This window comes from Gaeumannomyces tritici, assembly GCF_000145635.1.
Source record: "Gaeumannomyces tritici R3-111a-1 unplaced genomic scaffold supercont2.7, whole genome shotgun sequence".
In the NCBI taxonomy this organism is placed as follows: domain Eukaryota; kingdom Fungi; phylum Ascomycota; class Sordariomycetes; order Magnaporthales; family Magnaporthaceae; genus Gaeumannomyces; species Gaeumannomyces tritici.
Window position 1 is genome coordinate 2,062,435 of NW_008804551.1, and position 26,917 is coordinate 2,089,351.

Consider the following 26,917-nt stretch of genomic DNA (forward strand, 5'->3'; position numbering starts at 1 on the left):
GGGGGGTCCACCAGGACGTCTTACCAGTGCTACCTAGCTTTCCACGAGTCGAAGTGTCTCGGTGTTTCTCCGTTACCCCCTTGCACGTGGATTAATTGCGGAAGGACGGGCCTAGCCCATGACGGCAGAACAAGACGAAACCTTGTTGCTTCCTAGTTTTGCATGCAAATGGTTGTCCTGCAGACTCACATGCAGAACGCCCTGTTCCTAAAGCCAACCAGGTGCAGGTACGAGTGGCTATACGTCAGCGGGTCCTGTCGAGCTTCAGCAAACCGAGGCTTCTCCTGGGATGAACACTAAGCTGGAGTTTGCGTGTGCATAAGATCCGGCCCCTTTTTTGAGCGCTGCAGCAGAGCTGCTTTTGTATCTCCCTTTATGGTAGGAGCTGAAGCTAGGGCGGATAGATCGCAGAAGGTCATCGATTGCGATGAGCGATGCCGGTGAACCACGGCGATATATAATGGGAACCTCAGGCACGGCTCGGTATATCAGGTCGGAAGACGGCGCCAAGGAGCTGCTGAAATCCCGCCGGGCCTAGACCTGACTCTCCAGCCCTGGGACGGCTGTTCTTAGTCGGGTTGGGCAGAGTTGGCACGCACATCGATGACATGTCCCTCGGCCGTGCGACCGCCGCAGAGGCCACCCGGCCATCAGAGCGTGCATATGCGGCCATACTGTATGGTAATTAACATGCAGCTACGTGACTTGTGCCTGGCATCAGGTTTTCAGCCCTGGGGAGGGGCGCCGGCTTTGTTGGCCGAACCCCGAGTGCTAAAAGGGGTTGGCTGTTGCGAAATGACGTGACTAGGCCTGCCATAAGCCAAACCTTTTTGCTTCCGTCCCTTGTCCTCGCCAGGGCCGCCCTTCCCGATCTGGCCATCGATCGGTCGGCTCGGCAGGCTAGGGCAGCCGTTTGGAGCTACCGGCATCCCATCCTGGCCAGGTCTCGTGGCTGCATAATGCTCTCCGGGCCCAACGGCCTGCGCGCGCATATATAAGAAGGCAGGTGGCCGTAGTTTCTAGTGGCCCGTATTTTGCTTCCGGGGGAGCTTGCGGGCCATGAAAGAGGCAAACAGTCGAGACAGCATGACCATGAGCTGTTGACCCGGTTGAGACTGTATCACTGCCCGTCCAGCATAGCTTCTTTGAGGGACCTCCCCGGGGTGGACGAGCCTGGACCGAGCGAGACGGCCGGTGAGCGATGAGGGTTCTCCGCGGCGCTGCCGCCTACTGCGCCCCGGTTCTGCTGGCTTGGGCCGTCGTCCCCTCAGCCGCAGCCCCTTTCGAGGGGGAGCACCGCCATGGAAGGAGAGGGCCGGAGTCGGTGCGGGCCTCGGGGGCGCACACGGGGCCACCAGCGCTCGGCATCAAGGTGGCAGCAGACGCGTCCGGCTCGTGCAACACGCCCTCCAACAGGTCGTGCTGGGTGCTGGACCCGAGCTTCGACATACACACAGACTGGGCCGTCAGGTTTCCTGAGACGGGGGTGGTGAGACAGGTAAGTCAAGACACGGATGGAGGGTGGTTCTTGTGCTAGCAGAAAAAAAAAGGGCTAACGATAGCACAGTATGACTTCACAATAACAGAGGTAGACAATTTCGTGGGTGGGGATGGCCAGGTGAAGAAGAAGGCGATGCTCATAAACGGTAGGAAACAAGGGTGGGCTCTGAAGGGGCATGCTGGTTTCTAATGCAGCTTGCTAACCTGTACCAGGCCAGTTCCCAGGGCCAACAATAGAAGCAGGTAAGTCAGTGACCGCCGAGACATGGAGCAGCGCCAACTAATGACTGACGATGGCACGCAGACTGGGGCGACAGGATACGGATAAATGTGGTGAACAATCTCCAGACCAACGGGTAGGTGTGCCACACCTTTTCCCCATGTTGGCAAACGACGGACTGACAGGTCCAAACAAAAGAACGGGTATCCACTGGCACGGCATGTTCCAGATGAACAACAACATCCCCTGCTCCCGCTCCCGCCCCCGCGGCGCCGCCGCCCCGCGTCGAGGTGATGGACTCGCGCTGCGTGGACCTCCGCGACCTGACGCCCATCGTGCAGCGCGAGGTGCCGCTGGAGCTCTTCGAGCCGGGGAGACAGTCGTCGCTCGACCTGGAGATGAAGGTGGTGGAGGGCAAGGCGGCGCGCGTGTTTTGGACCGTCAACAGGTCGCCCATCAACGTGTCGTGGAACGAGCCGACGCTGTCGCGGATCGGGGCGGCCGGCGCCCTCGAGGGGGCTGGCACGTCGGCGAACGTAGTCAAGATCCCGACGGCAGACAGTGTAAGTGCCGCGTCCTTCTTGTGGCCATCTGCCCGGTTACTGACATACACACTTGCCACTAGTGGAGCTTCTGGGTCATCCAGAACGTATCACCCATCCCTGTAAGTGGTTGACCCGATGAGGAAAAGAGAAAGGGATCTTGTCCAGAACTGACCAAGAACCGGACTTCAGCACCCGATGCATCTGCATGTACGTAGCCGTCCTACCGCCCAGCCAAGCAAAAAAGAAGAAAAAAAACGCTCCGCTAACTCCTCTCCCCACAGGGACACGACCTCGTGCTGGTCGGGCAGTCCCAGCCGCCGGCGGACCCCATGTCGGCGGGGGCGCGGCCGCGGGCGTACGACGACTCGACAGACCGAGCGACGCTGACGCCCAACAACCCGACGGCGCGACACAACCATGCTGCCGGCCCTGGGCTGGATCGTGCTCGCCTTCGAGACCAACAACCCGGGCGCCTGGCTGTTCCACTGCCACCTCGCCTGGCACGTGTCGCAGGGCCCGAGCGTCCAGTACCTCGAGCGGCCCGGCGAGATTGCGGGCGCCATGGACCTCGGCGCGACGGAGCGCAACTGCGAGGCCTGGCGCGCGTTTTACCCGCAGAGGGCCCAGTTCAGGCAGCACGACTCGGGCATCTGACGTGAGGGAAAGGGAGGGTGGGCCATTGTATGATGTACGACGAGTTGGATCTGGTTTTGATGCAGCGTCGAGGCTTTGGATGTCGTCGGCGCAGGCTGGGGTTTCTTTGCCAAGTAAGCGCTGAGGGTGAGTCGAAATCGGGAATCGGGCAGCTGCTATCGGAGATACGGATGGACAGGCTGCCCGGTGCGTGTAATAATATCATGTAGGAAAATCTCCGGGCGGGGACTGCCCCGGTGTAGTTGTGTACGGACTAAGAATGATCCATGGTCAAACGTCGAGAAGTCGTCGGGCTGTGGTTTTGCTGATGCCGCGCGGCAAGGCTTATAGCAGCGCGCGCGCAACAACGTGCGGCGCGTATATATGCACGGCCTAGTTTGCCTAAATGGCCGCATTCAGAACGGTGTGGAGCAGCCGCCGCACTGCCCATTGCGTCGTTCCCAACGGAGAGCGTCGCCGTCCACAGTCAAGACAAGAGATGGGCTCAAGAACAACTAAACAAACAAGATCCAAAATGAATATAAACCCCAGCAGTCCGTCGCCATTAGTGACATCCAGAAACGTCTCTCCATCGCACATCACAAAGCAAGCCCCCATCTCCAACTCCTCAACCCACAAACAAACACGACCCCTCCTATCCCGTTTCAGTATAAACCACACCCAACCCAACATAATGGCCGCCAACAAGCCCAACACCCCCTTCGTTCTCCCCCCGGCCAAGCTCGCCCACGTGGTCATCAGCACCACCCAGTTCAAGCCCATGGTGGCATTTTACAAGACCGTCCTGGGCGGCCACTCGCCCTTTGAGACGGACACCATGTCCTTCATCACCTACGACGACGAGCACCACCGCATCGCCATCTTCGCCCACCCAGAAGCCGCCACCGCCACCACCACCACCACCGGCCCGCCGCAGCAGCACCGCAGCCCGGGCCTCGAGCACATTGCCTTCACCTACCCCACGCTTGGCGACCTAATCGCGTCGTACCGGCATCGCAAGGCGCTCGGCATCCTGCCCGCCTGGGCCGTCAACCACGGCCCGACCCTGAGCCTGTACTACGCCGACCCGGACGGCAACCAGGTCGAGATGCAGGTCGACGCCTTCGCCACGGCCGACGAGACCACGGGCTTCCTCAGGTCGCCCGCCTTCGCCGAGAACCCCTTCGGCGTCGACGTCGACCCGGAGGACCTCGCGCGCCGCCTCGACGCCGGTGAGCCCGCCGCCGACCTGCTCCGCCGCCCGGACATCGGGCCCCGCTCGCTCGACACCGTGCCCCGGCCCGCGCCGTCTGGGGATCTGAGGGAGAGCTATGAGCTGGTCGAGGAGTCTGCTTGAGGGGGGCCGTGGATGCCCGGGGGTATATAGTGTGTATAAGAGGGAGAGGAGGTATCGAGCGTGGTTCTGTGGAAAGCACAACGTGTTGGGTCTTAATGACCATGATCTCGGAAAGTAACGGTACAGATGGGTATTCTAGAGAACTACATACATTCCACTCAACTTGGTAAAACATCTGACAAAATCACCCGATGACGTCTCAGACTCGGTACAAAATCCATCCTGCGCGATCCTCAGCCCGGGCAGCTAAAGCAACCCCTCTCTCTTTCTCGACATTGATCGTGTGTGGTCCCCATACCCGGCTCGTCGATCAAGGGACTTCGCAACCAGCTGTAACCATGAGCAAGATCCAGTTGCTGTTGTGTTTCGAAGCGGGATGCGAATAGGGGCCATCCATGAATGTCACCCGCCCAGGTAGAACTTTTATCTTAGACCAGCATCAACCCAGCCCGCTGCCTCTGCCGCAGCAGGCCATGCGGCATTATGGATTCCCTAATAAAATTACCAAGCATAGAAGATACGACAGCACTCTGTCGTACTGCCCTCAGACACAGGCACCAAGTCCAGGAGGCATGGCCACCCCTATGGCACAGCTCATTGCTGGAATCGTCATGTTGATAACTGCCGGAGCGCTATCAAGCCTCTCCTCCCCTTTTCCCTGCCCTTCCCGTCCACCCCGCAAAATAGCCTTGACCTACACAGCCCCCCTTTCCCTGCACCACCCTCCACGGCCCCGGCGCGGACGACGCCAGCTTCCGGCGCCGTAGGCACCATCGTCACGTCGCCGGCATCGACTGGCTGCGGCGGCGGCGATGGCCCGGTCTGTTCCGTGTCCAAATCGCCGTCCCCGGCGGCGTCCCCGCCGCAGTCCTTGTGCTTTTCCTCATCTCCCGCGTTTGTTCGCGACCCAGCAGCCTCTTCCCCGGTCTGCTGCTGCTGCCGCTGTCCTGTCCACCGCCCAGCATCCCGCAGCTGCCCCTCCAGCTGCTCTTCCATCTGCTGCTGCTGCCGCTGCTGCTGCCGCGACCTCCCGGGCGAGTCGGCGCTCGACGGCCCGGCCGCCTCCACGTCCCACGTCGCCTCGCCCGAGCCCCCGCCCCAGCACGACGAGAAGCAGCTCCTCCCCCCGCCGCGCCAGCTCGGCCCGCCATCGTCGTCGTCGTTGCCGGCGGCGCTGTCGTTGCCCACGCCGCGCCCGCCGCCGCCGCCGCCGCCGCCGCACCACAGCTTCCGCGAGAAGAGCGGGCGCAGGACCGGGGCGCTGAGGGCGAGGAGGCCGATCTCGCACTCGCGCACGCCCCAGCGCACAATGGTGACGGCCGACGGCGCCGCGTCCAGCGTGGCCGCCAGCCGGACGGCCGCGGCCGCGATGACGAAGAAGCCGGAGCAGATGAGCAGCCCGATGGCGAGCTTCTTGAACCACGGCAGCCGCAGGTCCCGGAGCACGGGGACGGGGAGGACGAGGATGGCCGAGTCGGTGAGCACGTCTGTTTTTTGGTTGGTGAGTGGACGAGGTTAGCCCATGTTTGTTCTATGCAACGCAACGTGCTTTTGTTGCCCCTTACTCAAGACCACGACGGCCACCAGGTTCTGCTTCTGGAACCGGCACTCTGGCGGCGGAAGGTGCCGGACCAGAAAGTTGTTGTCGTAGCTGGTGATGGGTAGATATCCATTAGCTCATGCAGTCGGCCGTTGCAGAATGGGAAGCTAGCATAGCGCTTACGGTAAACAGCTCAGCGAGATGACAAGGATCACGGCGAAGAACGACAAGAACGTGAACCAGCAGAGCGCCTTGAACACCCACGTGTTCTGCCAGAGGCAAAATGTCAATCTACGACTATAGCCACCGCTGTCAGCCCCATCACGCCCATACGCCTTCGTGGCAGAGGTTGCGCTCCCTGGCTTACTAGAACGATAGGGCGCAGGCCTTGATGCACCACAGGAAGCACGTGTAAAGATACCACGAGACCTGCAGGTACTTGGACCCCTCGCCCAGCTGCAGTATCTCGTCTTCGGACAGCCGGTCGATTTCGGCCTGTCCGAGGTCGACGTTGGTCCCGTACTGGTCTATGATACTGCTGTCAGTGGGTGCCTTTTCGCACAACCTCTTCCAATAAACAAGCCCAGAGCTAGCTCACAGATCAGAAGTGCCATGGTGACCAAGGCCCCGTGGAAGGCAAAGGTCTATGCGGCGCCGTTAGCACCCAGACGGCGGAGGGGGTTAGGGCAGCGGGTGTGCCCCAGGTACTCACCAGGACCATAAAGTAATCGTCTCCCGCGAGCCCGGCCGCGCCTACCATTCGGAGCCTGACGACGAAACGGAGGATCATGATGACGGTGCCGATGCAGAACCAGGCCCAGAGCTCTCCGGGGAACGCTTTGTCGCGGGCCAAGAACTGGTCGAGAAGCCCGCCCTCGTTTGCCATCTTGCCTTGTTTCTTTTTTTGTCTTTAGTCCCCCTCTTCCTCCCTCCTCTCCCCATTCCCCCCCGCCTCCCTCCGCGTTCCTCGTGCCCTCTCGGGCGTGCTCAACTGCGCTGTCCGGGTAGCCAGCCTATGCGAACGGGGGCGTCACTCCGTGCGGGGATTTGTCCAACCGGCGCTTCCCTCCCACACCGGTCGTGGTCGCCCGCAATTGGACGGTTGGACTATTACTACACCTGGATGTCTGTCAGGCCAGAGCTGGCGGTCCGGGCGGTGAACAGTCTTCTGGTTGGCTGTCGTCGATTAAAGCCGGTCAATATTAACGGTAACAACAACAAAAGCAAACAGTAAGTAAAAACAGCGGACGAGACAGGATGCGCATCTTGAGCGGGACGAGACGGGCATGGGGGAAATGCATCATTGAAAGAAGGGAAAACAAATAAACGCATGGCGCAGGGCAGGGCAGCACCCGCAGCGGAGAAGTGTCCAATCCAGGATGCGTGACGGTCAGAAAGAGGGGACGGGCGAGGACAGGGGCCTCAGGACGAGAAAGATGTTTGCCTTTGGCCTGTCTGAACCGCGACTGCTACGCCGTGATACGAGGTGGGAGGAGAATTAGAGTTTAAACTGTCCCACCACCTGAGCGGGGGAACCCCGGCCTCGACGGCAGTCCCGGGGGTCAACTGCCGGGGGTGTGCGTGTGTGTGCCGTCAAAATGCCTCGCTGTCCATCTTGCCCGCCCAGGGGGGGATTTGGAGAGAGTTGCCGTATCGCCAGGGATGGCGGCGTCAAAACACCACAAGCTTTGTTTTTGTATCACCAGAATGGTCAAGGGTGGGCATGGACATGGGCATAGACATGCCCGCTTCCACCCTGCCCGGCCTCCGTTGCGGTCACGTCGGGGGCGAATTTGGCGCATCGCATCAGCCGCCGGGTTGACGTGAACCTTGGCAGCAAAGCGGAAACAAGGAAGGCGAGACGCGGGCGCTGACGGGCGCGGTCGGTGCCGGGCAAGTCATCCACACCCGTCTGCCCTTCCCGACGGCCGGCTCGCTCCGAGGCCAGTGGGCAGGTCCCTGCCGGGGGAGGCATTACAAAGCAGTTTGGAATGCCAAGCCTGCCCGCCTCGGCTGTCCCTCTCGGTCGCCGGTTCTGGCTAGGCGTCTCCCTGAGTGAACGTTCTTGGACGAGACCCTTTTGACTGCCAAACTGCCGCGCAATTTCGAAGACAGTGTTTTAGCGCCGGTAACTGCTTGCCGGGTTCAGGGGTTAGAGACCTACAATCGTTGCGTCGAGAAGTTCCGAGATGGTGCGGGGTGGGCATGAATTTATGGCTGTATTAGCTGACCGCAACCCAAAGTCCAGTGGCTCGTACTTTCTGCGAGAGACTTCAATATCTCCTTACCGCGCTATAGAGCTCGTCGTCAGATACAGATCAGAACACCAGTTGGAGAATCGGGCCCGCGACACACAAAGATAGAACCGACACGGTGATTTAAGTTAAGAGTTGCCTATGCATCAAGTTTAGTCACAATTAGCATGTTTTTTTACGTCATAACAAGGCACTTGGCACTTACAACTGTTGCTGCAAGTCGCAAGAACCGGTCACTTTGCAACGTTTCGCTTCCACGTCCTCGCCAAGCGCGGGCACCAACTGCTGATATCAGGGCTCCCAGCAACGCACAGGGGTAGTCAAGATGTCAAGACACGGGAGGAAATGCTGGGCTGGGTATTATGTCGTGCGCTAAATATCAGAATAAAAGCGATAGGGGTCCTCTCGAGCAATTCACATATCTTCTCATCCAAACGCCAAAGGGCCAAGGCCCATCCTGCGGAAACAAACAAAAATCCCAGACCAACTGCCCTAGTGAAGGTGCACCTTCCGGTACCGAATAACCTCGTCCCCGTGCTCGTCGATGATGCGCTCGGCCTCGATGCGGTAGCCGCCTAGCCGCGGCCACACCTGTGTCCAGACGAGCCAGTAAATGGCTCCCAGCACGAGCACGCCAACGCCGACGATGGGGAAGACGTAGTACGGGTACCCGTCCTCGTTCCAGTTGCCCTCGGGCGGGATGAAGGGCACCAGGGCCAGGAAGATGTTGGCCAGTAGGTACAGAACACTGATGGGCAGGTATGTGTGCCACGGGCTCGTCCAGTTCTCCCGCTTGTTCCACTGCAGGTAGATCAGGCCGGCGGCCACAAAGGCGTTGATCCAGGCGCCCGGATACGTGTACAGGTTGACGATAAAGTTGTAGGCGGCGCCGGCGGGAGGGGCCAGGAGCACAATAACGGTCACGATCCAGTGCAGGAAAAGGGCAGCTGCGGGCGTGTTGAAGGGCTTGATGGAGGCCCAGAACTGGCTGAAGGGCAGCAGCCCCTCCTTGCCGAACTCCTGGTTAACGCGCGCGTGGGCGAAGCTGACCGCCAAAACGTTGCCCATATTGGAAAGCGCGACGAGGGCGGGGAGCGCGCTCACGGCGGACGAGGCGCCGAAAACGTTGCGGAAGAAAAGACCGGCCACGATGACCTCGGACTTTGCCAGATCCGATTTGGGGATGGCAGCAAAGTACGCAACGTTGGCGAGCACGTAGAGGATGGTGACACCGCCGACGGCAAGCGGGGCGGCAACTGCGAGCGTCTTCCGCGGGTTCTTAAGCTCGCCGACCACGTAGTTTGCGTTTTCCCAGCCCTTGTAGCTGTATACGATGTTCAGGAGCGCGTTCGCGTAGGCGTAGGCGCCGCCGCCGCCATAGCCGTCGCCCGACTCGATGGCGAAGGCGTTCTCGAAGTTGCGGGGGTCATCGACCAGGCGACGGCCGGCGAGGGCGGCAAAGCCGGAGAAGACGATGATGAGCAGCACGATGACCTTGAAGACGCCCAGCACGTTGAACAGGCGGATACCCCATTTGGGCAGCGTGATGTGCAGCAGGACGGCAAAGGTGATGCAGGCGACGCCGATGCCGCGGGCCTGCCAGCCGTCAGGCGATGACTGGCCGAGGCCGCCCGAGGCAAAAAGGACGTAGCGGCCAAAGGCGAGCGAGTTGCCGGCCGAGAAGCCCAGCAGGATCATCTGCGAGGCCAGGACGCACGAGGCGAGGTAGCGCGGGTGACGGTACACGCGCTCGAGGTAGTTCTTCTCGCCTCCTGAGCGGGGGATGGCGAGTCCGAACTCCATAAAGACGCTGATACCGGCAAAGGTCAGGACTCCGCCGATAACCCACAGCATTAGGCTGATGCCAACGGAGCCGGTGGCGGCGAAGATGCTGGACGGGGTGGAGAAAATGCCCGTTCCAATCATCTTGTTGAGGATGAGGAAGACGGCGCCCGTGACGCCCAGCTTCTGCTTCTCGTCATAGGCATAGGCTTGGACACCGGCCGTTTCCGAGTCGGGGTCGTTGACGACGTAGCTATCGTGCGGCGAGCCATCGCCCTTGGCGGGCACAACGCCCTCGTCACCGTGTCTTTTGGACATGTCGATGGCCGGGGCGGGAGTGGCCTACGTCAACTGAGAGGAGGGATCCAATGACCAGGACAGGTGGAAAAGAGGTGGGGGAAGGGCAGATGGCCGTATTTATTTCTGTCTGGGCAGCCCATCAGGGCCAGACTTTCTTTCGTCTGACCCCGCCCGCAGCAACAGCGGGATCAGCAAATGGCACATGGCATGGTAGCATTCGAAGAAACAGGCGGTGGTGGCGGCGTTGCAACCAACAAAGCAAAAGAAAAAAGGTTGGATGCAGCGCATATCCCAAAGGACGAGACCAACTTGGCACGCCATCGCGGGGGGTTTATAACGCAAGCAGTTTTTTTGGGCAGGTGCAAAGCCCCCCACCAGCCTTTCGGGCAATTTATGGTGCTTGGCGGGTGGCATCGTCCAGTGGGCGGGCTTCAGAGGACGGGACAGCCTCCAGCAGGCAGCCTGCAATCCATGCTAGCCTCGATGACGTGATCGTGCCCAGGCCCGATGCCCGCAACGACCTGCCCAACAGGGATAGCTCCCGAGCACGGCAGCGGCAGCTGAGGAGATTATATGGGACAGCTCTTAATGATAGGATAAAAGAGGGTTTATCATTGCGCGAGGTTGGTGTCTGGATTGAACACAGTGGGGGGTGGCATCGCGTCGCGGTGCGTAGCAGTTTGATGGGATAACATTCAAGTCTTGCTAATTTTAATCAATAACTGCTAGCAGGATACCATCGCGAATAAAGGAATTCGCCGCCCGGGGAGGGTGGCTAGCGTGTCCAATATGTATAGGTTCGTGCACTAGATCGATATTTGACTAGTGGATAGAATTACGCAAAGGGTTGAAAAGGGTGGGAAAAAAAACAAGTTGCACTTAAAAAAGGTAAAAGAATATCGACAACGACAGGACTCGAACCTGTGCGCTCGAAAGCATATGATTTCTGAATTCGAAAATTCGAGTCATACTCCTTAACCACTCGGACACGTTGTCATTGGATACGCTTGTGTTTGCCGAGGCGGCAGTTGGAGCCCGAGAGCCACCTGACCCGACGGCCAGTTGGTTGTCCACTCTTCTTTCTGTTGCCTTCCAGAATGGTCACACAAAATCGACAGACCGCCGTAGGAAATTGCGCATGGCATCATTTAACAAAAGAAATGCTCCAGCTATTCGCCACGTACCTGTTCTTCAGCTGGCAGCTGAAACTTTGCCCCAAAGGCCTGCCCGTGCCTTGCCCCGTACGGGATGCGCAGGTTAAGCAGGGGACGAGGATGTTCCTGGAAGACCGGCTGTCAACCCAACATGAGCTATCGAACCAGGTGTCAAGCCACAGCATTTGTAGGCACAGCACAAGTGAGCTTTTGGGGCTATCAATTTGATCAATTGTGGAGCATCGAAGTTAGTGCGACAGCCCCCCAACTATGGCTGAAATGCCCCCGAGAGGAGAGGCTCTCATCATGCGTGAAACATGTCCGTGGTTGGGACACACTGCTCGACGAGGAACCATGGTATCATTACCCATAGGGCCGTGGACACTGCACGCGGAGACTTCCAATGACGCAAGGCCGCGGGACTGATTCTCATCAAACGTGGCATCTAGAGTAAAATGAAGCACAGGCACGTCGCCGCAGGGATTTCGGGTAGCGGCAGAGCCAGCAGCCTGGGCCACAGCTCGCACGGCCAAAATCCATGGGGCCGCCTGCCAGATGCCTCTTTGTTGACGGGGTCCTCCGCTCCCCTTGGCGAGCGGGAAGTGTTCCAGTCTTTTTCCATCATGATTTTCGTTTTTTGTCTCGGCTTTTTCGTCACCTCTTGCCGACCCGTCCAGCTGGGCGGACCGCGTTGCTTGTCGCCTGCGTCATGATGGCAGAGCACACGCCGCAACAGCCTGGGTGAGGGATAAAAACAGCCGACGCACGCAGCAATGCAAGCAAGCAATGCAGGAGTGCGGGGGTCGCTGTTGGCGTGAGCCGCTAGCCCCCTTTTCCTGTCATCGCCCTCCCATCCAAGTCCCTAATATTACCCCTGACAAGGCGCATCTGGGACCTGCAGCTGGAGATCGCTATTGTGGGCACCTCTTTGTCCCAATCAGGAAATCCCCCCTGGCCGCTAGCGTGTGTTGATGCGGCTTGGGCTGAGATTGCCTCTTCTCTTGTCGCTGCAGGACATGTGCGTCTGTCCCTTTTTCTGCACCCTGATGCTGCTTGAAGACTTTCGTGTTGTTGCCCTAGCTCTCAAGCTCTCTCGTATTGCTACTAAATCATATCAGGAGCCGACAGCCCACCGCATCGTCGCCCAGCCCGACTGCTCGTCTTCTTTGGAGCCTTTCTCGCCTCTCTCTCCCGTTTGCCTCCTCCTCCCCTCCCACTCCTCCCCACCCTCGTCGGCTCTGGCGGCATACCCGACCAGACATTGCAACAGCACAAGGCCGTCGGGCTCAGCGATCCGCAGGCGATCGGCGAAATTACCATTGCTTGACTGACCCGCCGATTTCCATGCGACCACGCGCCCAACTGCTCTGAAACGAGAGGAACCACTGGGAACCCCCCACCCCCAAGTCAAAGCCTTTGCCGCATCGCCCCCGGTCGCGCTTTCCAAAGCAGGAGCCCCTCGGGATCTGCCCATTTCGGCAGGCGCACACACCCGCGCTGGACAGGGAAGAGTCGCGTCGGGTCCTTCTTTTTCTCCCACCTGCCCCTTCTCGTCCGCCTGCATCGCGTGCAAACACCAGCGTTCTGCCTGTCGCCTTTTTTCGCTCCCGTCCAGGTGTTTGCTTCCTGCGGTTTGTTTCCGGCTCTTGCTTTTCCCCCTCTGACTAGCGCCCACTTCCACGGCCATGGGACTTTAGCAAGTGCCTTTTTTTTTCTTTCTTTTTTTTTCTCATCTGGAAACACAGGCCAAATATCCTGCTGGCTTGCTCGTTCCATTCACTCCTTTGGCCGCACCCCGGCTTGTTATTGGCTCGCCCACTTATCGCCAGCAGCGCTCGAGCAGCCACTCCTTTTCACGACTCGTCCGACCGACCGATCACGAGGCGCCCAGCCTTCCTTTTACGCACACTATCGCATCCGATTTTTTGTATACGAGGCGCCATTCGCAGGGCTCTAGTCTGCGCTGTGCTGGGAGCTCAATTTTCCTCGCCGGGGACGTGCCAATTAGGTCGGTGTCCTGAATCTGGACTGGAATGCAATCCGAACCGCGTCGCCAACTTTCAACGTCATTGAAGAAAGGGGCCAAATTGTTACTGACCCAAACTTCCGTCGCAGAATTTGCTTTCACCAGCAACTTTTTCGAACTATAGTCGATCACGGCCATTCAAGATGGTATCCTTTTTTGGGCTTGGGAAGAAAAAGTAAGCCCTGCCACCCACGCCGATGATATCTCACAGCGTGGATGCTGACCAGTCATTTTTGGCGCACTGCAGAAAGGCCGAGCCAGCGAAGGCTGCTCCCGCGCCGGCTCAGAAGAAAAAGGTGGACCAGAACACATTCGGGGAGGGACAGTACTTCGGTAACAATGTGAAGAGCAAGCCGGCGCTCAGCCCGAGCATGCGCGAGTTCCCCTCGCAGTTCCCCTCGCGCCCAGGCACGTCGAGCTCTATGCGGAATTCGCCCTACGCCATGCAGACCCACAACTTTGCCGCCACGAGCATGCGAGATCTGTCCAACATGCCCGGCACCAGCTGGACCATCGAGGCTCCTGGCACCGGCCTCAAATCCTCAGCCTCGGATGTGAATCTGGGAATGCGCTGGGCGAACTCGTCGTCGACCAGCCTCGCAACTCCGTCGGTGGGTCTGCGCCCGGGCACGGCCGCCGGCCGACCGACCACGTCGGCAGGGGATCGCAAGAACAAGCCTTGGGTCAACCCTCTTGATGTCCACTTCAACAGAGCCGTGCCGGCTGGCCCAAAATCACCCCTCGGCAATTTTGAGCTGCAGGTGGACGTGGACGGAACGGGGTCGCTGATGGGCGATGATGACATTGAGTCCACCACAAGCAGGGCCGGCGCTGTCGCCTCGGCTCTTAGCTCTCCTATCGCCACGAATTTTACGGTAAAGCCGCCGACCGGTATGGGCTTGCCGCTATCTCCTCTTGGGCCTCCGTCATCGCCCCCGACAGGCTCACTGCCATCACCTCCACGATCCGTAAACGGCGTCAAAGACAAATCGGTCACTGGGCACAAGCTGCATCCACAGCACAAGGGCTTCGGACCCGCCGCCTTACCTTCGCCGGCATTATCCCAGCGCGGTGGCAGCCAGGACAGCGCACCCATGGCAAACAACGACAACGACACCGACGCCGACAGCCACGATCACCATGATAATCATGACAACCACACATTGGGCGGCGAGAGCGAGCCTTGGGATGAGTCGGACGCATTGGAGTTTACAAAGCCTGTGATCCGCGACGTGGCCGCGAAGCGCGATACGCTGACAATCAGCGGCCCAAGACGGCAGAGCCTATCAATGAAGATTGAAGAGCTCGAGAAGTCACTGGTTAGTGCGCAGCAGGAGTCGGAGCAGAAGAATAAGGCAGCTGCCGCCGCTGCTGTGACAATACGGCCGCAGGGCGACGATGCTCGGATGAGGAGTGGCAGCACAGCAGCGCCGCTAATGCGCAACAACGGAATGAACTGGCAGGCTGCTGTCTGGGGCGTCAGTGTCGGCGCCGGCCCCAGTCTGTCCCCTATGCACCCCGATGATCGGAGACCCTCGCCTGGCTTTGCCGATAACCGTGGGCCAAGGTCACAAAGCCCCATGCGCCATGGCGCTCTGACAAACGGCGTCCCCTCAGGTGGCCCTGAGTCGAGAAGCATGCCGTTGAGGGACTACGAAGGTCGTGCTCAGTCGCCGCAAATGCGCAATGATCAACGCCATATTCTGCCGTTTGCGGGTCCTGGATCCCGCGCCCAGAGCCCAATGGGACGGCTTCCTGCCCATGGGCCAAGGGCCGAGAGCCCCATGGATAGAGTGGGAGCCGAGAGCCCGGTTGACCGACCACCGCCAAGGCCATATGCGCAGGACCCTCCCCCACGAAGCCCTATGAGGGTCGCGGGACCGACAGCGAGCCCGATGGGCACTGGTCCGTTACCTGTTTTCCCTAAGCGCGGCAACGGGCCCAACAGCTCAAATCCCAATGGCTACTGGGGGCCCAAGGATAAGAGCCTCGCTGGGATGTCTGCTACGGTCGAGGTGAACACTTACCGCTCAGAGTCGCCGCCAGTCATGGATCTCAGTCGACAACAATCGGCCCAATCCAGCACCGGTAGATCGAGCCCTCTACTCAATACACCCGGACCCGTGGTGCGGGGGCCGAGTACACCCCGCCGACCTGGTCCTGAGGAGTATGGCGTGTTCTCCTCCAATTCTGACAGGGGCATGAACCGTGGACCGCCGAGGGCAGCCGTGGGAGCGAAGAGGGCGGATGGCGCGTCGCCGGCGTCGTCCCGGCGAGCGCCGTCGGATGAGGCAGAGTCGATGCAAGCGCTACACCCTCCTCCGCGGCCACAGCAACAGCAGCTGCGGCCGGGCCATGGGCAGGAGCAGCCATGGGGCTCAAACTCGGAAGGTGGCGCGTGGCGCAATGATTTCGCCGCGCCCTTAGCCAGCCCCTTATTTCCCAAGGACAACGTATTTGGTAGTGGTGGCGTTTCTGCCCCTGCCACGCCTGCACCAATGATGGACAATCCAAACTGGCCACTCCCAGCCCCTACTCTCACGGTGCAGGCCCCTCCACAGCGTCCACGGACGGCTGGCGGGCCGGGTCACGAGGGAGGCCACGATGGAGACAACAATGCCTTGGGTATCGGCCTGGCCTCGACGGCGTCGGTACGCAAGCCGCAACGGCACCATGTGCCCCCTCCACTGAACCTATTTAGCGCGCAGCAGTACGCCGACGAGATCCCGGCCGGGCCTTTTACGCCGTCGCCAACAGTGCCGCCCCTCACGCCAACGAGGAGTCTGACAACCCCCATGGCGGCGTGCGACGACCCACGGCCCAAGACTGCCGGAGCAGGCTCGGGCACCATCGGCATGGCTAGGGGTCTGAGCCTCCGCTACGAGCGGGAGAGGCAGGGTTTCAAAGAAGGCAACACCGCGTGGGGCGGACAGAGCCAGCGAACCCCTCTGCCAGAGATGCCGGCCTCTCACCGCCGGCCCGATCACGGACTTGAAGCGCCAACGGGCATCGCAGATCGGTTTGGCAATCGCTTCATATAGCACGCCACTCCGCTTTCCTCTGCTTCATCCCTACTGTTTCATTTGTTGCTTCTCTATGTTTGGCCGTAACTTTACACTCATTCCACAATCATCTTTATTTTCTTGGATAGCCGGTGTGTAAACAAACGACTTGGGAGGAACGACGAAGCCGAGCACCGAGGTTCCATCCACGGTCCTACCACATACCATACTCTTTAACAATACCCCCATTCATTTTCCAGGATACAAGGCGTTGGTTGGTGCAGCTGTTCGATAGTGGTCGTGGGATCATGACAGGCGTTTAGGATAATACATAATGTAATTTGCTTTCAGACATTTGATCAGTGGCTTGCCCGGTTGGCGTGATGTGCTAGGTTGGCGCCCGCAGGCGAGCTGACGACGGGCCAAGCCAATAGCAGAGCATCCCAAGACAGCCACCAAAGGCTAGCCTAGTCCAGACCTTGGGATGGCGTGGGGTAGATGGGGACATGGAGAATAGTGCTCTTATCTGTAAGCCATGACGGCACGACCAGCTAGTGTAACGTGCGGTAGCACAGAAATATCTCCAAGAGTCTCTGGGTACCTATGTAGGCCGTCAACATACGGCGTACGGATAGCAGGCCTCCAGCTCGTCATCAATCCATTCTGCGGACCGGACCGGTGCTGGCTATTGGAGCGACGATGTGGATCTGCACGTCCGGCGCTTTTGCCGCGTTGGGGTTGCTAAAGACGGGCATCCAGCTTAAAAGGTCTTGGCGCTCATCAACCCCCGCTCAGCACCAGACCGTCGTCATATGTGGGCAACGACCATCACATCCTCCATCGGCGGTTGGTGGTGTGGACATCCCCCACTGCGGGACCACTGTCGACCCGTTCGGTCGGTCGAGGCTCGCTCCATGAAAAAAAAAATGAAAAAAAAAAAAATTCAAAGGCGGGTGGGTGCCGTGCCAAAAGATTCAGTAAACTTACTCGTGCCGCGCCTGCCACCTGCGTCCTGCATGTCGACAAAAAAAAACGCCCCGTGACGCCACCCAGCTGCCCCTTCCCGATTGACCTTTGCATCCGCAAGGTTTGGGCTTCTCTGGCCGGAGGTTGAGTATTATTTCTCCATGCCCTCGCGCCTCTCCAGCCCTCCTCTCTTCTCCACGGCGTCGCACCACCGCATGTGTCGCTGCCCGCTGCGGCCTTGATACCATCGGCAAGCGACTTGAGTCTTTGCGCTTGCTACAGGGGACGAAGAAAGACTGGACTGTTTACGAGTCCAAACAACAAAACATAATCGTTTGAGAAAACACCCCGCGGGGATCCCAACAGTCGGTCAACATGGCCGCCCGTAAGGACATGGACAACAAGGCTCTCGAGGCCGATGTCGTCGACACGCACACCAACATGCCCGCCTCGGGCTCGAGCTCGGGTGCGGCGGCCAACGCGGACCAAGACGCGGCCGTGGGCCAGGCGTTGCACCAGATGGAGGCGCGCAGCGTGCACTGGTACTCGTACCTGACGACGGTCGACTTCTGGGTCGTTCTGGGACTGGGCCAGGTGCTGTCACTGTGCATCACGTCGACCAACACGTTCAGCCAGCTGCTGAGCGGCGCAAAGGTGTCGATCCCCGCCTTCCAAACCATCTTCAACTACGTGCTCCTCACGGCCGTCTACCTGACGGTCACGCTGTACCGCTACGGGCCCCGCCGGCTGGGCGGCGTGTGGCTGCGCGACGGCTGGAAGTACTTCATCCTGAGCTTCCTCGACGTGCAGGGCAACTACTTCACGGTGCTGGCGTACCGCTATACCAACATCCTGTCGGCCCAGCTCATCAACTTCTGGGCCATCGTGTGCGTCGTGATCCTGTCGTTCCTGGTGCTCAAGGTGCGGTACCGCGTCTTCCAGATTGCGGGCATCCTGCTGGCCTGCGGCGGCATGGGCCTGCTGATCGCGCAGGACCACATTGCGGGCCAGAACGGCGGCGACGGCGAGGACATGCTCAAGGGCGACCTGTTCGCCCTCGTCGGCGCCACGTGCTACGGCCTCAGCAACGTGTTTGAGGAGTGGTTCGTCAGCCGCCGCCCCGTCTACGAGGTGCTGTCGTTCCTGGGCGTCTTTGGCGTGCTCATCAACGGCGTCCAGGCCGCCATCTTTGACCGCGCCCAGTTCGAGACGGCCGAGTGGTCGCCCGCCGTGGGCGGCTACCTCGCCGGCTTCACGTTCGCGCTCTTCCTCTTCTACAGCCTGGTGCCGCTGGTGCTGCGCATGGCGAGCGCGGGCTTCTACAACATCAGCCTGCTGACGAGCAATTTTTGGGGTGTCCTCATCGGCGTCAACGTGTTTGGTCTGGTCGTGCGCCAGCTGTACCCCGTCAGCTTCGTGCTCATCGTGCTCGGGCTCGTCATCTACTTTTTGGCCGGCAGCATCCTGGGCGAGTCCAAGAAGCCCTGGCTGGGCGACAACCAGGAGGAGGGTGTCGCGGGCATCGGCACCGCCAAGCTCAAGGCCCTCAACCTGGCAAGGAAGCAGGGGCTCGTGGGTGAGGCGGGTAGTGACGGCGCTGTTTGATGAGGGGTGGTTGGCGAGGCGGTGATACAGTGTGGGTGTAGGCCGCTCGGTTTGCCATTTCGTTTCCGTTGCTGTTGGGGGTTCGACAATGTGGATTTGGATGACTTGCTCCTGACGGATGACTGTTGTTCTTTTAGTTCCCTCGTTTCATACCCACCACTATTTTCTAATCTGGATATTTACGTATGGGATCCCTGGTCGGCGCACCAACCTACGAGGCCAAGTATATCTACAAGTCCTTGTATAGCTTCGATTATGTCCAGGGGATACTACAAGGCCCAATACGACTGAGCTCGTAGTTCTGATTAGTCTACCCTTTCAATGGATTATGCATTGGGCTATCTGTTGAAGGGATGGCTGTGGCGCTGTGGACTGTGCCATCTCCAGCCAACAGCAGCCGCCAACAGCAAGCGCACGGCCCCGAGCAGCAACGGACGGGCGCATGGGGCTGCACCGAACCGAGCGGCCGGATCGCATGAACGATGCCCATCTCGTTGCAGCAAACGTCGCCCTCCCGTTTCCGGGGGCATGGATGCGTCGAGGCGATCGGAACGGAGCCGCTCGCGCGGGCGCGCACGTGTTGGCCATGCGTGTGGGCGATGACCGTCTCTCTTTTTTTCTTCTTTTTTTCTTCTTTTTTTTTTTTGCTCGACCCCATCACCCTTCAGATGGTAGACGACGACCGGGGTTCGGTCCGCCGTTTAGTGCCCAATTTTAGCTCTCTGGCCCGTGCGCGCGATTCCCTTCAGGGGGTGGGTTGGTGACACCAATGGACGCCAGGAGGAATGTTTCGGGACGGGCTGCGACGCCCCCTGTGTCAAACAAGGTGGAAATCGGGCGTGGTCCAGAATCGACTGGCCTGAGCCTCGAGCGTGCTTGATCGGCCACAGGTGGTCAAGGGTTAAGATAGTGTAGCTGCTGGGCGAGATCCAGAACTGGGTTTCCTTTCTTGTTTTCCATTCTTTGCCATCTTGCACACAATCACGAAGCACGACGACACGAGGCGCGTCTTGCCTCCAAACGTAGCTATCTACACTTAGCACTGCCAGGGGACCGACCCGTCACCCAACCCAACCGCCCACAGCCAACACCCACCCATCCATCCACCCACCCACACACACCGCCAATCATGTTCTCCGGCCTGGCGGGCAAGGTGGCCATGAAGAAGCTGGGGATCCCGAGCGACGCGCTCGACATGTCGGCCCTGACGGGGCCCAGCTCCGAGCCCAACAAGCTGCGCAAGAACCCACCGGGGACCGAGCCCGAAGACGGCGGCGGCGCGGCCGCCAACGGCGGCTGGCCAAAGTGGATGACGGTCAAGAGCCTGCCGCTGACGGCGCAGGCCTGGCTCAACCCGCCGCCGCCGGCCGTGCCCGTGGCGGCCGAGGCGCCAAAGGTGGGCGACCTGGCGCCGCTGGACCGCGACCGCAAGATCGAGTTTGGCGGCGGGAAGAGGGTGCTGGTTGTGTTTTTGCGCTGTGTCGGTTGTGCCTGTGAGTTTTTTTTTTTCTTCTTCGACTTGATCGTCGCCATTTCAGCAGACGCGCGCGCATCTAGAAACATCCCACTAACAAAAAAAAACTGCTCCAAAACAAAACCAGTCGCCCAAAAAACCTTCCTCCACCTCCGCACCCTCGCCAACCGCCACCAGGGCACGCTCCGCTGCATCGCCGTCTCGCACTCGTCGCCCGAGGCGACCAAGAAGTGGCTAGACCTGCTCGGCGGCGCGTGGCAGGTACAGGTGGTCGTCGACGAGGAGCGCGCCATCTACGCGGCCTGGGGCCTCGGGCTCGGCAACACGTGGTACCTCTTCAACCCGACCACGCAGATCCAGGGCTGGAAGGAGAAGGGCTGGCTCGGCAACACGGTCGCCACGTCCATCCAGCGCAAGGGCACCTTTGACGGTCGCGCCGCCACCCAGTCTTCGCAGCCAAACAGCAGCAACAGGCTGGGGAGGTCAAACACGGGCGGCTTGGCGGGCGGCAAGAAGGGGGGAGCCCCCCAGGGCCAGCCCGAGCCCGAGGTGGCCGAGGAGGACGTGGGCCCGTCGACGGCGCTGGGAAACAAGTGGCAGCAGGCCGGCGCCTTCGCCATGGACGGCAGGGGCACCGTCGTCTGGGGCGGCAAGGCGCTGCGGGCCGACGACGTCATGGACCTCGACATGGGCGTCAAGATCCTCGGCTTTTAAGGGCATGTGTGTGGCGGGTTCGAATCACTGCATTGCTGGATGGAGCGTGTTTTTGTTGCATGGCAAAGGGAAGTAACCATTTTCTTGTAGCGGCGTTTGGTGTTTGTGTTATTTAACATTTTGCAACCCATTTCAAATCCACGATTTTGACATCATTTTGGAAAGTGCGGTTGGTGGTGGCAAAAGAAAGAAGTGAACTGAAAAGTCCAATTGCACTGGCAGTGACAGAAGTATACCACACAAAAACACAAAATCGACAACGACAGGACTCGAACCTGTGCGCTCGAAAGCATATGATGTCAGAATTTGGAAAATTCGAGTCATACTCCTTAACCACTCGGACACGTTGTCGTTGCGTTCTTGGGGTGACCCCTCAATTGATATTGCCCCACTCCCTCCGGAATGCCAAGCCCGCTGAGCATTCTGACTACCTAACCTCTGCCCAGACGATTGTGCCCTCATTCTGCTTCATGTTCCATTGCAGACCTTGATACCATCGCGCTGGCATCCAATCTCCATCCACGCCAATGCAAGACAGCTACCCACGAGGAAACAGCGCAGGTTGCCAAGGCTGATCAGCATCTGCTAGACAGGGTGACGCAAGCACGCGACACGACGACAAGCAAAGAGAAAAAGAAGAAGAAAAAATCCACCAAAAAGTCGTTGGGACTAGCCCGGCTCTTGAGGCAGCCCAGGGCGCGGGCCTCCCCGCTCGCACCGCGAAGCGTCACGGGGGGAGAGAGCTCGCTCGCTCGGAAACAAACAACCCCTGCCCCTTGAGCCGGTTCCCTGGCGGTGGGGGGCGCCGCCGGCCCGGGCCACCTGAACCCTGGCACCACCCATCAAAAAGGACCCTTGCGGGGACACACGGGGACACACGCCAGAACCAGGCATAGTCGTCGCCTATTCTTGCCCTGCCTCGACCATTGCTTTTTTTTTTTTTTTTTTTTTTACCTCCTCGTGCTCTCCACCGACAATGACCATGCATTCGTGTGTGTGGTGACGGACGCTGGTGCCCAGGTCACAGAAAACACACAGTGATTCGGGCGAAGTCGGCTATCACACGTCCAACTGACGTGCACCAGAGATACAATATTGCCTTTGACGTTGTTCCCGCCGCCTTCGTGGTTGGCATGTCCTACACACCGCTGTGCCCGGAGGCGGAAGGGAAACAGCGCAGACTGCGCATATCTGTGCCGCTTGGTCATCCCGTTGGAACAAGAGCCACGCGTCGGCGCTGGTCGCCACAAGGCCTCGGCAACAGTCACCGCAAAGCTTCGGTGTGAAACCTTGGCCCCATCAGACACGCCTAGTCTGACGGCCACAACGGCCGCGCGGCCGTTCTATTGGGTTCCAACATTGGCAATGGTTGTTCTCGACCCGGGGTGCGGAGACGTCCCGTCCCGTATGTTCCCGCCAAACAATGCCATGTGCCGAACTCGATGGGTGGCCCGTGATTTACTGTGAGTTTTTAGGTTGAACAAATCTGGAAAGGACAGAGTGGAAAGCGTTAGAGGAAGCAGCAAGAGAGATACCGCGTTCACTGCCAAGGGGGCGCAAAACACCAGCCTAAATGCCCAGAGCTACAGGACAAGAGAAGAACATCGAATGCTCTTCGCATTCCCAAACCTCTTGACACAAGCAAATCCACAAAGAAGAGGCACCCGCGGGTTGGCCGGTTGGCAACGAGTACTGACAAGAAAGAAATATGCACCCCTAGTCCCCCTAGAACACCGATCAATTGCTTTCTTTCTGATAAACTCCTATCCCCCTGATACCCTGCCCGCCAGCTTATGTTGTAGGTTGCTGCTTGTGATGTGTTTTTTTATGGTGATGACGTGAAATTCCATGCAGCGATGTGAGACGACCAAAGACAGGCAAGGAAAAAAAAAGCAAAAACTCCCCCATATAACCCTCCCCAGAGTCCAAAATATGACGAAGCAGTATCCCCAGGCCACACTATTTCCTCCACCATTACTACCAGGGGTTGTAAGCGCAAGAAACTAAGCTTTAGATGATAACCGGAACCTCCTTTGCAGACCCCTTCCCTTTTCCCACCTTTGCCCCCAAACTAGCAGGTGCACCCAATCTTCTTTTTAAGGAGAAACACAAAAACTTGTCTTCCTGCCCACCCACTTGTTCCCAAACTCAGTCCCAAAAACACCAAAAAGATGACTCCGATTGGTTTGCTCTCCATGTTTCGCACCCAAGAAAGAACATCCCTTCCCACCACCTTCGCCCGTATATATGTAATGCTGCTTTGCCCGTGCCGGCCCCATTTAAGTAACAAAGCGAGACACTGACGCCATATGTACTGCGAAGAAACCGCAGAAGCACTAAATGCACCAGAAAATCTGTCATGAAAGAAACGACGAGCATGTCCTTGGAACCGCCGCAGAGTCGGTCTCTGCTTCGGGTGTCCCGGCGACGGCTAGGTCATCAGGGGACTCTAGCCCCAGACGCTGGCCTGGACCGAGCCGAGGCCGGACTTGTTGCCCCAGACGCCAGGCCGCCCGCCCCAGCCCGAGATGCCGACATTGCCACTCTCGGGCCCGGCAGTCGCCGACTGCGGGGTGTTGGACGAACCAACATTGCCGGACTTGTCATCACCGTTACCGGTAGAGGACGCGCTGTAGCCGTGGCTCAGTGGCGATGGCAGTGGAGTTGTCGACCGCTGCTTGTTGGCAAGCGCCGGGTTTGACGGCGAGCCGGCCCCAGAAGGCCTGGTGCCGATCGGCGCGACCGCCGCACCCCCGGCCGACTGCTTGTTGTTACTCGGCGACCCGTTGGGCGAAGAGGTGCTTGCCCTGGTGATGGGCGCACCTCCCTGTTGCGACTGCTGCGACTGCGGCGGCGGCGCATCGAAGGCGGCCCTGGAGCCGGCGTTGGACAAGGGGCTCGCATTCGAGTTGGCGCGGGACCGGTCGTTGGCGGCCACCATGGCAGCTTGAGACCCCTCGGGGGCACCGGGCCCCTGAGGCTGCTGCTGTTGTGACTGGGCATCGCCTTGGTTCGACGACGGGGTACGACCGTACTCGTACGCGAGCGGCGAGGGTCCGCGGAGGCCTGGAGCAGCCGAGGGAACCACATGGTGAGTTGGCGGGCCGCTTCGGACGGCGCCGGTTTCGTCAACGTAGGCTCCTCCCTCCGAAAACTGACCTTCGCCATAAAGGGCACTGCGCTGGCGGGCAATGAGCTCACGCCGCTCGTCCTCGGACATGTTACTGCCGGGGCTTAAGGTGCGGTCGGGCTTGTTGTAGCTGCTCATGTCCGAGAGAACAGCCGCTGTTTCGGTAGGAACAGGGTGTTGTGGTTAGCTTGGCTGCGCACGTTGCTAACGGTAAAGAAAAGATGTGACAAAGTGTGGATGTAAAAGAAAGTCACTTGACAAGGAGAAACATGACAGGGCATCCAAGAGAGAAACACCGTCGGCGGCCGTTGACTTTTAATATGATATTCAAGATGGTACAAGAGAAGCCGCGCAGGGCCATGACATGTTGTATATCCCATTTCCCCTTGGAAAGTTGGGTTTCTCCTTTTTGATTTTTTTTCTTTCTCTCCTTGTTCGGTATGTCTTTGGTATAAATGGGAGAGATCGAAGAGAGGGAGACTCGTGTGAATGCTATGCAGCAGAGGGCGGCCTACTTCGGTTGTATTGCTGCTCTTGATGATAGTTGCGTAGCTCTCGCTCTCGCTGAGCCGCCATCCTCCGCTTCGCCTGCATCATCTGCTCCGCCTCGTTGGAGCCTCGCGAAGACTGGTGTCTTTGATTTGCGTAAAAATTGGAGAGGTTGGAACCCTGATGGGGCCCGCGGGCATCTTCGAAGCCGCCAACCGAATGTGGGCGCGAGCTGGGGCCGGAGGGCATGCGGTTGTGGTTGTCTGGTAATGGAAAGGCGGCAGGGCGATCGAATGGTCAGTCGGCGTTCTAGCAGACGCGGCGGGCGAGGTGGATGCGCTGCGCATGCTTGTCCCCTCTTGCGTCGGCCATCCTCCTCAGGACCGCACCGCCCAACCAGCCTTACCGCCAAAGCCTGGGCGAGGCTTTCTGGCAGGACCTGAAGGGAAATTGGGGTAGGCGGGGAGCGACTCACGTCGGCCTGGCACCGTAAACATTTTGCCGCTTTTGACGAGGTTGTCGATCGCTTTTTCGACCTCTATAAAGACGCAAAATCTGGTTAGTACCCGCTCGCGACTATTGCTCTATCGTCAAGAGGTTCTCGTCCTCGCCCCTGGGGTCCCCCGCACTCGGGTATCGAGTACGAGGTAGAGATGAGTGATGCAAATAGCTCCGAGATTCGGGTGGTTTGACCCGTTTCCGCCCATCTCGGACCCATCTGGTGCGCCTGTCCATCGTGCTTCGACCGCCTTTTCCCGAGGTGTGGGTATAGGAACATACCCTCGATTTGGGAAACAAAAGCGGCAGCCTCCTCTCGCGGGACGGTAGAGCTGGCACCTGGAAAGCACAAGAACTAGGTCAATTGGGGCCTCAAAGAAAGTGTGATATGGAATGCTAGCACGGCAAAGGCCCGGAATCGGCGGAGAAACGAACCTGAGCGGGCGGGGGGAGTCTGGTGCTCCCAGGTGGTTTGCCCCCCGGCAGACCACTGCGAGTTTTCGTAGTATGACATTTTGGGGCGGCGGCGGTTTGCGGCTCGGCCAGGAATACGGAGGCTTTCGGGAGGGTGCGGTCAGATGGCTCGCGACGGCGAAGGAAAGCGCCGAGGCAGGAGGTCGGCGACGGAGCCGCGGGCTATCTGGCTGACTCGACGATGGCCAAGGATGGATCGCTTGGTCTTCCAGGAAAGAGCCGGTCGCTAGCGTGTTTGTCCTGGCCTCTTATCGGCAGGAAAAGAGTGACTGTCGGGTCAGCCTCGAGGCCTCCAGAACCGGCGGTAACGAGCACGGCAGCGGCGTCATCCAACCATGCAGGGGTCGGCCGGTGACAGGAGGCAGCAGCAATAAAAAGTCCAAGAAAAGCGACTGCGCTGGAGGGTGATGCAGCGCCAGGCAGCAAATCGCAGGTGCCTTGGGTTGCAGGTGAGGTCGCAGCAAATGGCCAGCGAAGACAAGGAAGAGCAGCGAAAGGACAAAACACAGGCCACGACAACGGAACTGGGAGGGTTGCGGGGAGGGGCGGAGGTGAGGAGGTGAAAGCGTCGGCCTAGTGTCTTGCCACGGGCACCGGCAGCTCAAGCGGCACGACCAGAAATCCCAAGGGGAGATGAGATTTGGGCTCAGGGGAGTGCGCTGCGGTGCGGTGGGTGCGCGTCGCCAGCTGTCTGTGGCTCTTCGGCAAAAATCGACTTGGGTGGAAGGAACGGGACCGGACTCTACTTACCGAAACGGACGAGGGGGGAAATATGATGAGAGAAAAAAGAAAGAAAAAAGGCCAATCTCCAGCGCTTACCCACTCGACGATGAGCCAAAGAAAACCCAACCCCCCAAGAAATGATTCCGACAAAATAGGCACCGTTCGATACGGAATGGTCACGACAATGCAAGCAGAAAAGAGAGGACCCGAGGGAAAGGGGGAGAAGCGGGAACAATGGAGTCGCGAACCGAAAGGTGCGATGCCACTGTGCGCGACAAACGCTGTGCTGTCGCCTTGTCCAATTTCCTCGTTTCCCAGTCGGGACGCTCAGTCTTGGTCACCCTCTTGTCGACTCCCACACCTCACCGTTCTTTTTCGTCCAGTCGCTGTAGAACTGGGGCTCCAACGGGACGCTGCACGCCCACTGGAAGGGTTAAAAAATTAGGAGTCCGAGAGACATGGCATAGGTACATGGCATGGTGGGGGGACGCTGCCAGGGTGGGCTGGAGGGAAGCGCCTGGGGGCCAAAA

General features: G+C 59.3%; 11 protein-coding genes and 2 non-coding genes across 14 annotated transcripts in view; 6 read left to right on the forward strand and 7 right to left on the reverse strand.

Annotated features, from left to right (window-relative positions):
- Window positions 1–538, forward strand: part of GGTG_11986 (hypothetical protein) — a gene marked incomplete at both ends in the record, with an annotated part of 3,551 nt that extends 3,013 nt beyond the window's left edge. The window contains 2 exons of the mRNA XM_009229877.1: window positions 184–227; window positions 383–538. Coding sequence (XP_009228141.1) covers window positions 184–227; window positions 383–538 — 200 coding nt within the window. The remainder of the gene's footprint in view (window positions 1–183; window positions 228–382) is intronic.
- A 663-nt stretch (window positions 539–1,201) lies between these two features.
- Window positions 1,202–2,924, forward strand: GGTG_11987 (hypothetical protein; the record flags this gene model as incomplete). Its single annotated transcript, XM_009229878.1, has 8 exons — window positions 1,202–1,498; window positions 1,568–1,646; window positions 1,714–1,743; window positions 1,805–1,833; window positions 2,011–2,283; window positions 2,346–2,384; window positions 2,455–2,472; window positions 2,547–2,924. The coding sequence occupies 8 exons, from the start codon at window positions 1,202–1,204 to the stop codon at window positions 2,922–2,924; spliced, it is 1,143 nt and encodes a 380-aa protein (XP_009228142.1).
- A 437-nt stretch (window positions 2,925–3,361) lies between these two features.
- On the forward strand, window positions 3,362–4,449 carry GGTG_11988 (hypothetical protein). Its single transcript, XM_009229879.1, has one exon. It carries the CDS (start codon window positions 3,398–3,400, stop codon window positions 4,253–4,255), a length of 858 nt encoding a protein of 285 aa, XP_009228143.1. The 5' UTR covers window positions 3,362–3,397; the 3' UTR covers window positions 4,256–4,449.
- A 382-nt stretch (window positions 4,450–4,831) lies between these two features.
- On the reverse strand, window positions 4,832–6,897 carry GGTG_11989 (hypothetical protein). Its single transcript, XM_009229880.1, has 6 exons — window positions 6,508–6,897; window positions 6,394–6,439; window positions 6,163–6,322; window positions 5,979–6,092; window positions 5,821–5,906; window positions 4,832–5,742 (listed from the first exon to the last, which is right to left on the reverse strand). The coding sequence occupies exons 1-6, from the start codon at window positions 6,679–6,681 to the stop codon at window positions 4,865–4,867; spliced, it is 1,458 nt and encodes a 485-aa protein (XP_009228144.1). The 5' UTR covers window positions 6,682–6,897; the 3' UTR covers window positions 4,832–4,864.
- Window positions 6,882–8,073, reverse strand: GGTG_11990 (hypothetical protein). Its single transcript, XM_009229881.1, has 2 exons — window positions 7,960–8,073; window positions 6,882–7,887 (listed from the first exon to the last, which is right to left on the reverse strand). Exon 2 carries the CDS (start codon window positions 7,768–7,770, stop codon window positions 7,507–7,509), a length of 264 nt encoding a protein of 87 aa, XP_009228145.1. The 5' UTR covers window positions 7,771–7,887; window positions 7,960–8,073; the 3' UTR covers window positions 6,882–7,506.
- A 313-nt stretch (window positions 8,074–8,386) lies between these two features.
- GGTG_11991 (high-affinity methionine permease) lies at window positions 8,387–10,474 on the reverse strand. The gene has a single exon (XM_009229882.1). It carries the CDS (start codon window positions 10,148–10,150, stop codon window positions 8,543–8,545), a length of 1,608 nt encoding a protein of 535 aa, XP_009228146.1. The 5' UTR covers window positions 10,151–10,474; the 3' UTR covers window positions 8,387–8,542.
- Window positions 10,475–11,032: 558 nt separating this feature from the next.
- Window positions 11,033–11,128, reverse strand: GGTG_20237. Its single transcript has one exon. It is a non-coding gene; the product is annotated as a tRNA-Ser (tRNA).
- Window positions 11,129–12,400: 1,272 nt separating this feature from the next.
- Window positions 12,401–12,850, reverse strand: GGTG_11992 (hypothetical protein; the record flags this gene model as incomplete). Its single annotated transcript, XM_009229883.1, has 1 exon — window positions 12,401–12,850. One exon carries the CDS (start codon window positions 12,848–12,850, stop codon window positions 12,401–12,403), a length of 450 nt encoding a protein of 149 aa, XP_009228147.1.
- Window positions 12,851–12,981: 131 nt separating this feature from the next.
- Window positions 12,982–16,667, forward strand: GGTG_11993 (hypothetical protein). Its single transcript, XM_009229884.1, has 3 exons — window positions 12,982–13,294; window positions 13,402–13,487; window positions 13,560–16,667. Exons 2-3 carry the CDS (start codon window positions 13,456–13,458, stop codon window positions 16,351–16,353), a joined length of 2,826 nt encoding a protein of 941 aa, XP_009228148.1. The 5' UTR covers window positions 12,982–13,294; window positions 13,402–13,455; the 3' UTR covers window positions 16,354–16,667.
- A 669-nt stretch (window positions 16,668–17,336) lies between these two features.
- On the forward strand, window positions 17,337–19,233 carry GGTG_11994 (solute carrier family 35 member F1). Its single transcript, XM_009229885.1, has one exon. The coding sequence runs from the start codon at window positions 17,656–17,658 to the stop codon at window positions 18,883–18,885; it is 1,230 nt and encodes a 409-aa protein (XP_009228149.1). The 5' UTR covers window positions 17,337–17,655; the 3' UTR covers window positions 18,886–19,233.
- A 467-nt stretch (window positions 19,234–19,700) lies between these two features.
- GGTG_11995 (hypothetical protein) lies at window positions 19,701–21,228 on the forward strand. Its single transcript, XM_009229886.1, has 2 exons — window positions 19,701–20,378; window positions 20,487–21,228. The coding sequence occupies exons 1-2, from the start codon at window positions 20,015–20,017 to the stop codon at window positions 21,071–21,073; spliced, it is 951 nt and encodes a 316-aa protein (XP_009228150.1). The 5' UTR covers window positions 19,701–20,014; the 3' UTR covers window positions 21,074–21,228.
- Window positions 21,229–21,327: 99 nt separating this feature from the next.
- On the reverse strand, window positions 21,328–21,424 carry GGTG_20238. The gene has a single exon. It is a non-coding gene; the product is annotated as a tRNA-Ser (tRNA).
- Window positions 21,425–22,690: 1,266 nt separating this feature from the next.
- GGTG_11996 lies at window positions 22,691–26,830 on the reverse strand (the record flags this gene model as incomplete). 2 transcript variants are annotated; one of them, XM_009229888.1, is made up of 6 exons in its annotated part: window positions 22,691–24,139; window positions 24,233–24,358; window positions 24,719–24,955; window positions 25,168–25,230; window positions 25,473–25,529; window positions 25,626–26,830. In XM_009229888.1, 6 exons carry the CDS (start codon window positions 25,702–25,704, stop codon window positions 23,523–23,525), a joined length of 1,179 nt encoding a protein of 392 aa, XP_009228152.1. The 2 variants fall into 2 exon arrangements, with proteins under 2 accessions (XP_009228152.1, XP_009228151.1); XM_009229887.1 differs by having other exon boundaries at window positions 23,523–24,358; window positions 25,626–25,704.
- Window positions 26,831–26,917: the final 87 nt, after the last annotated feature.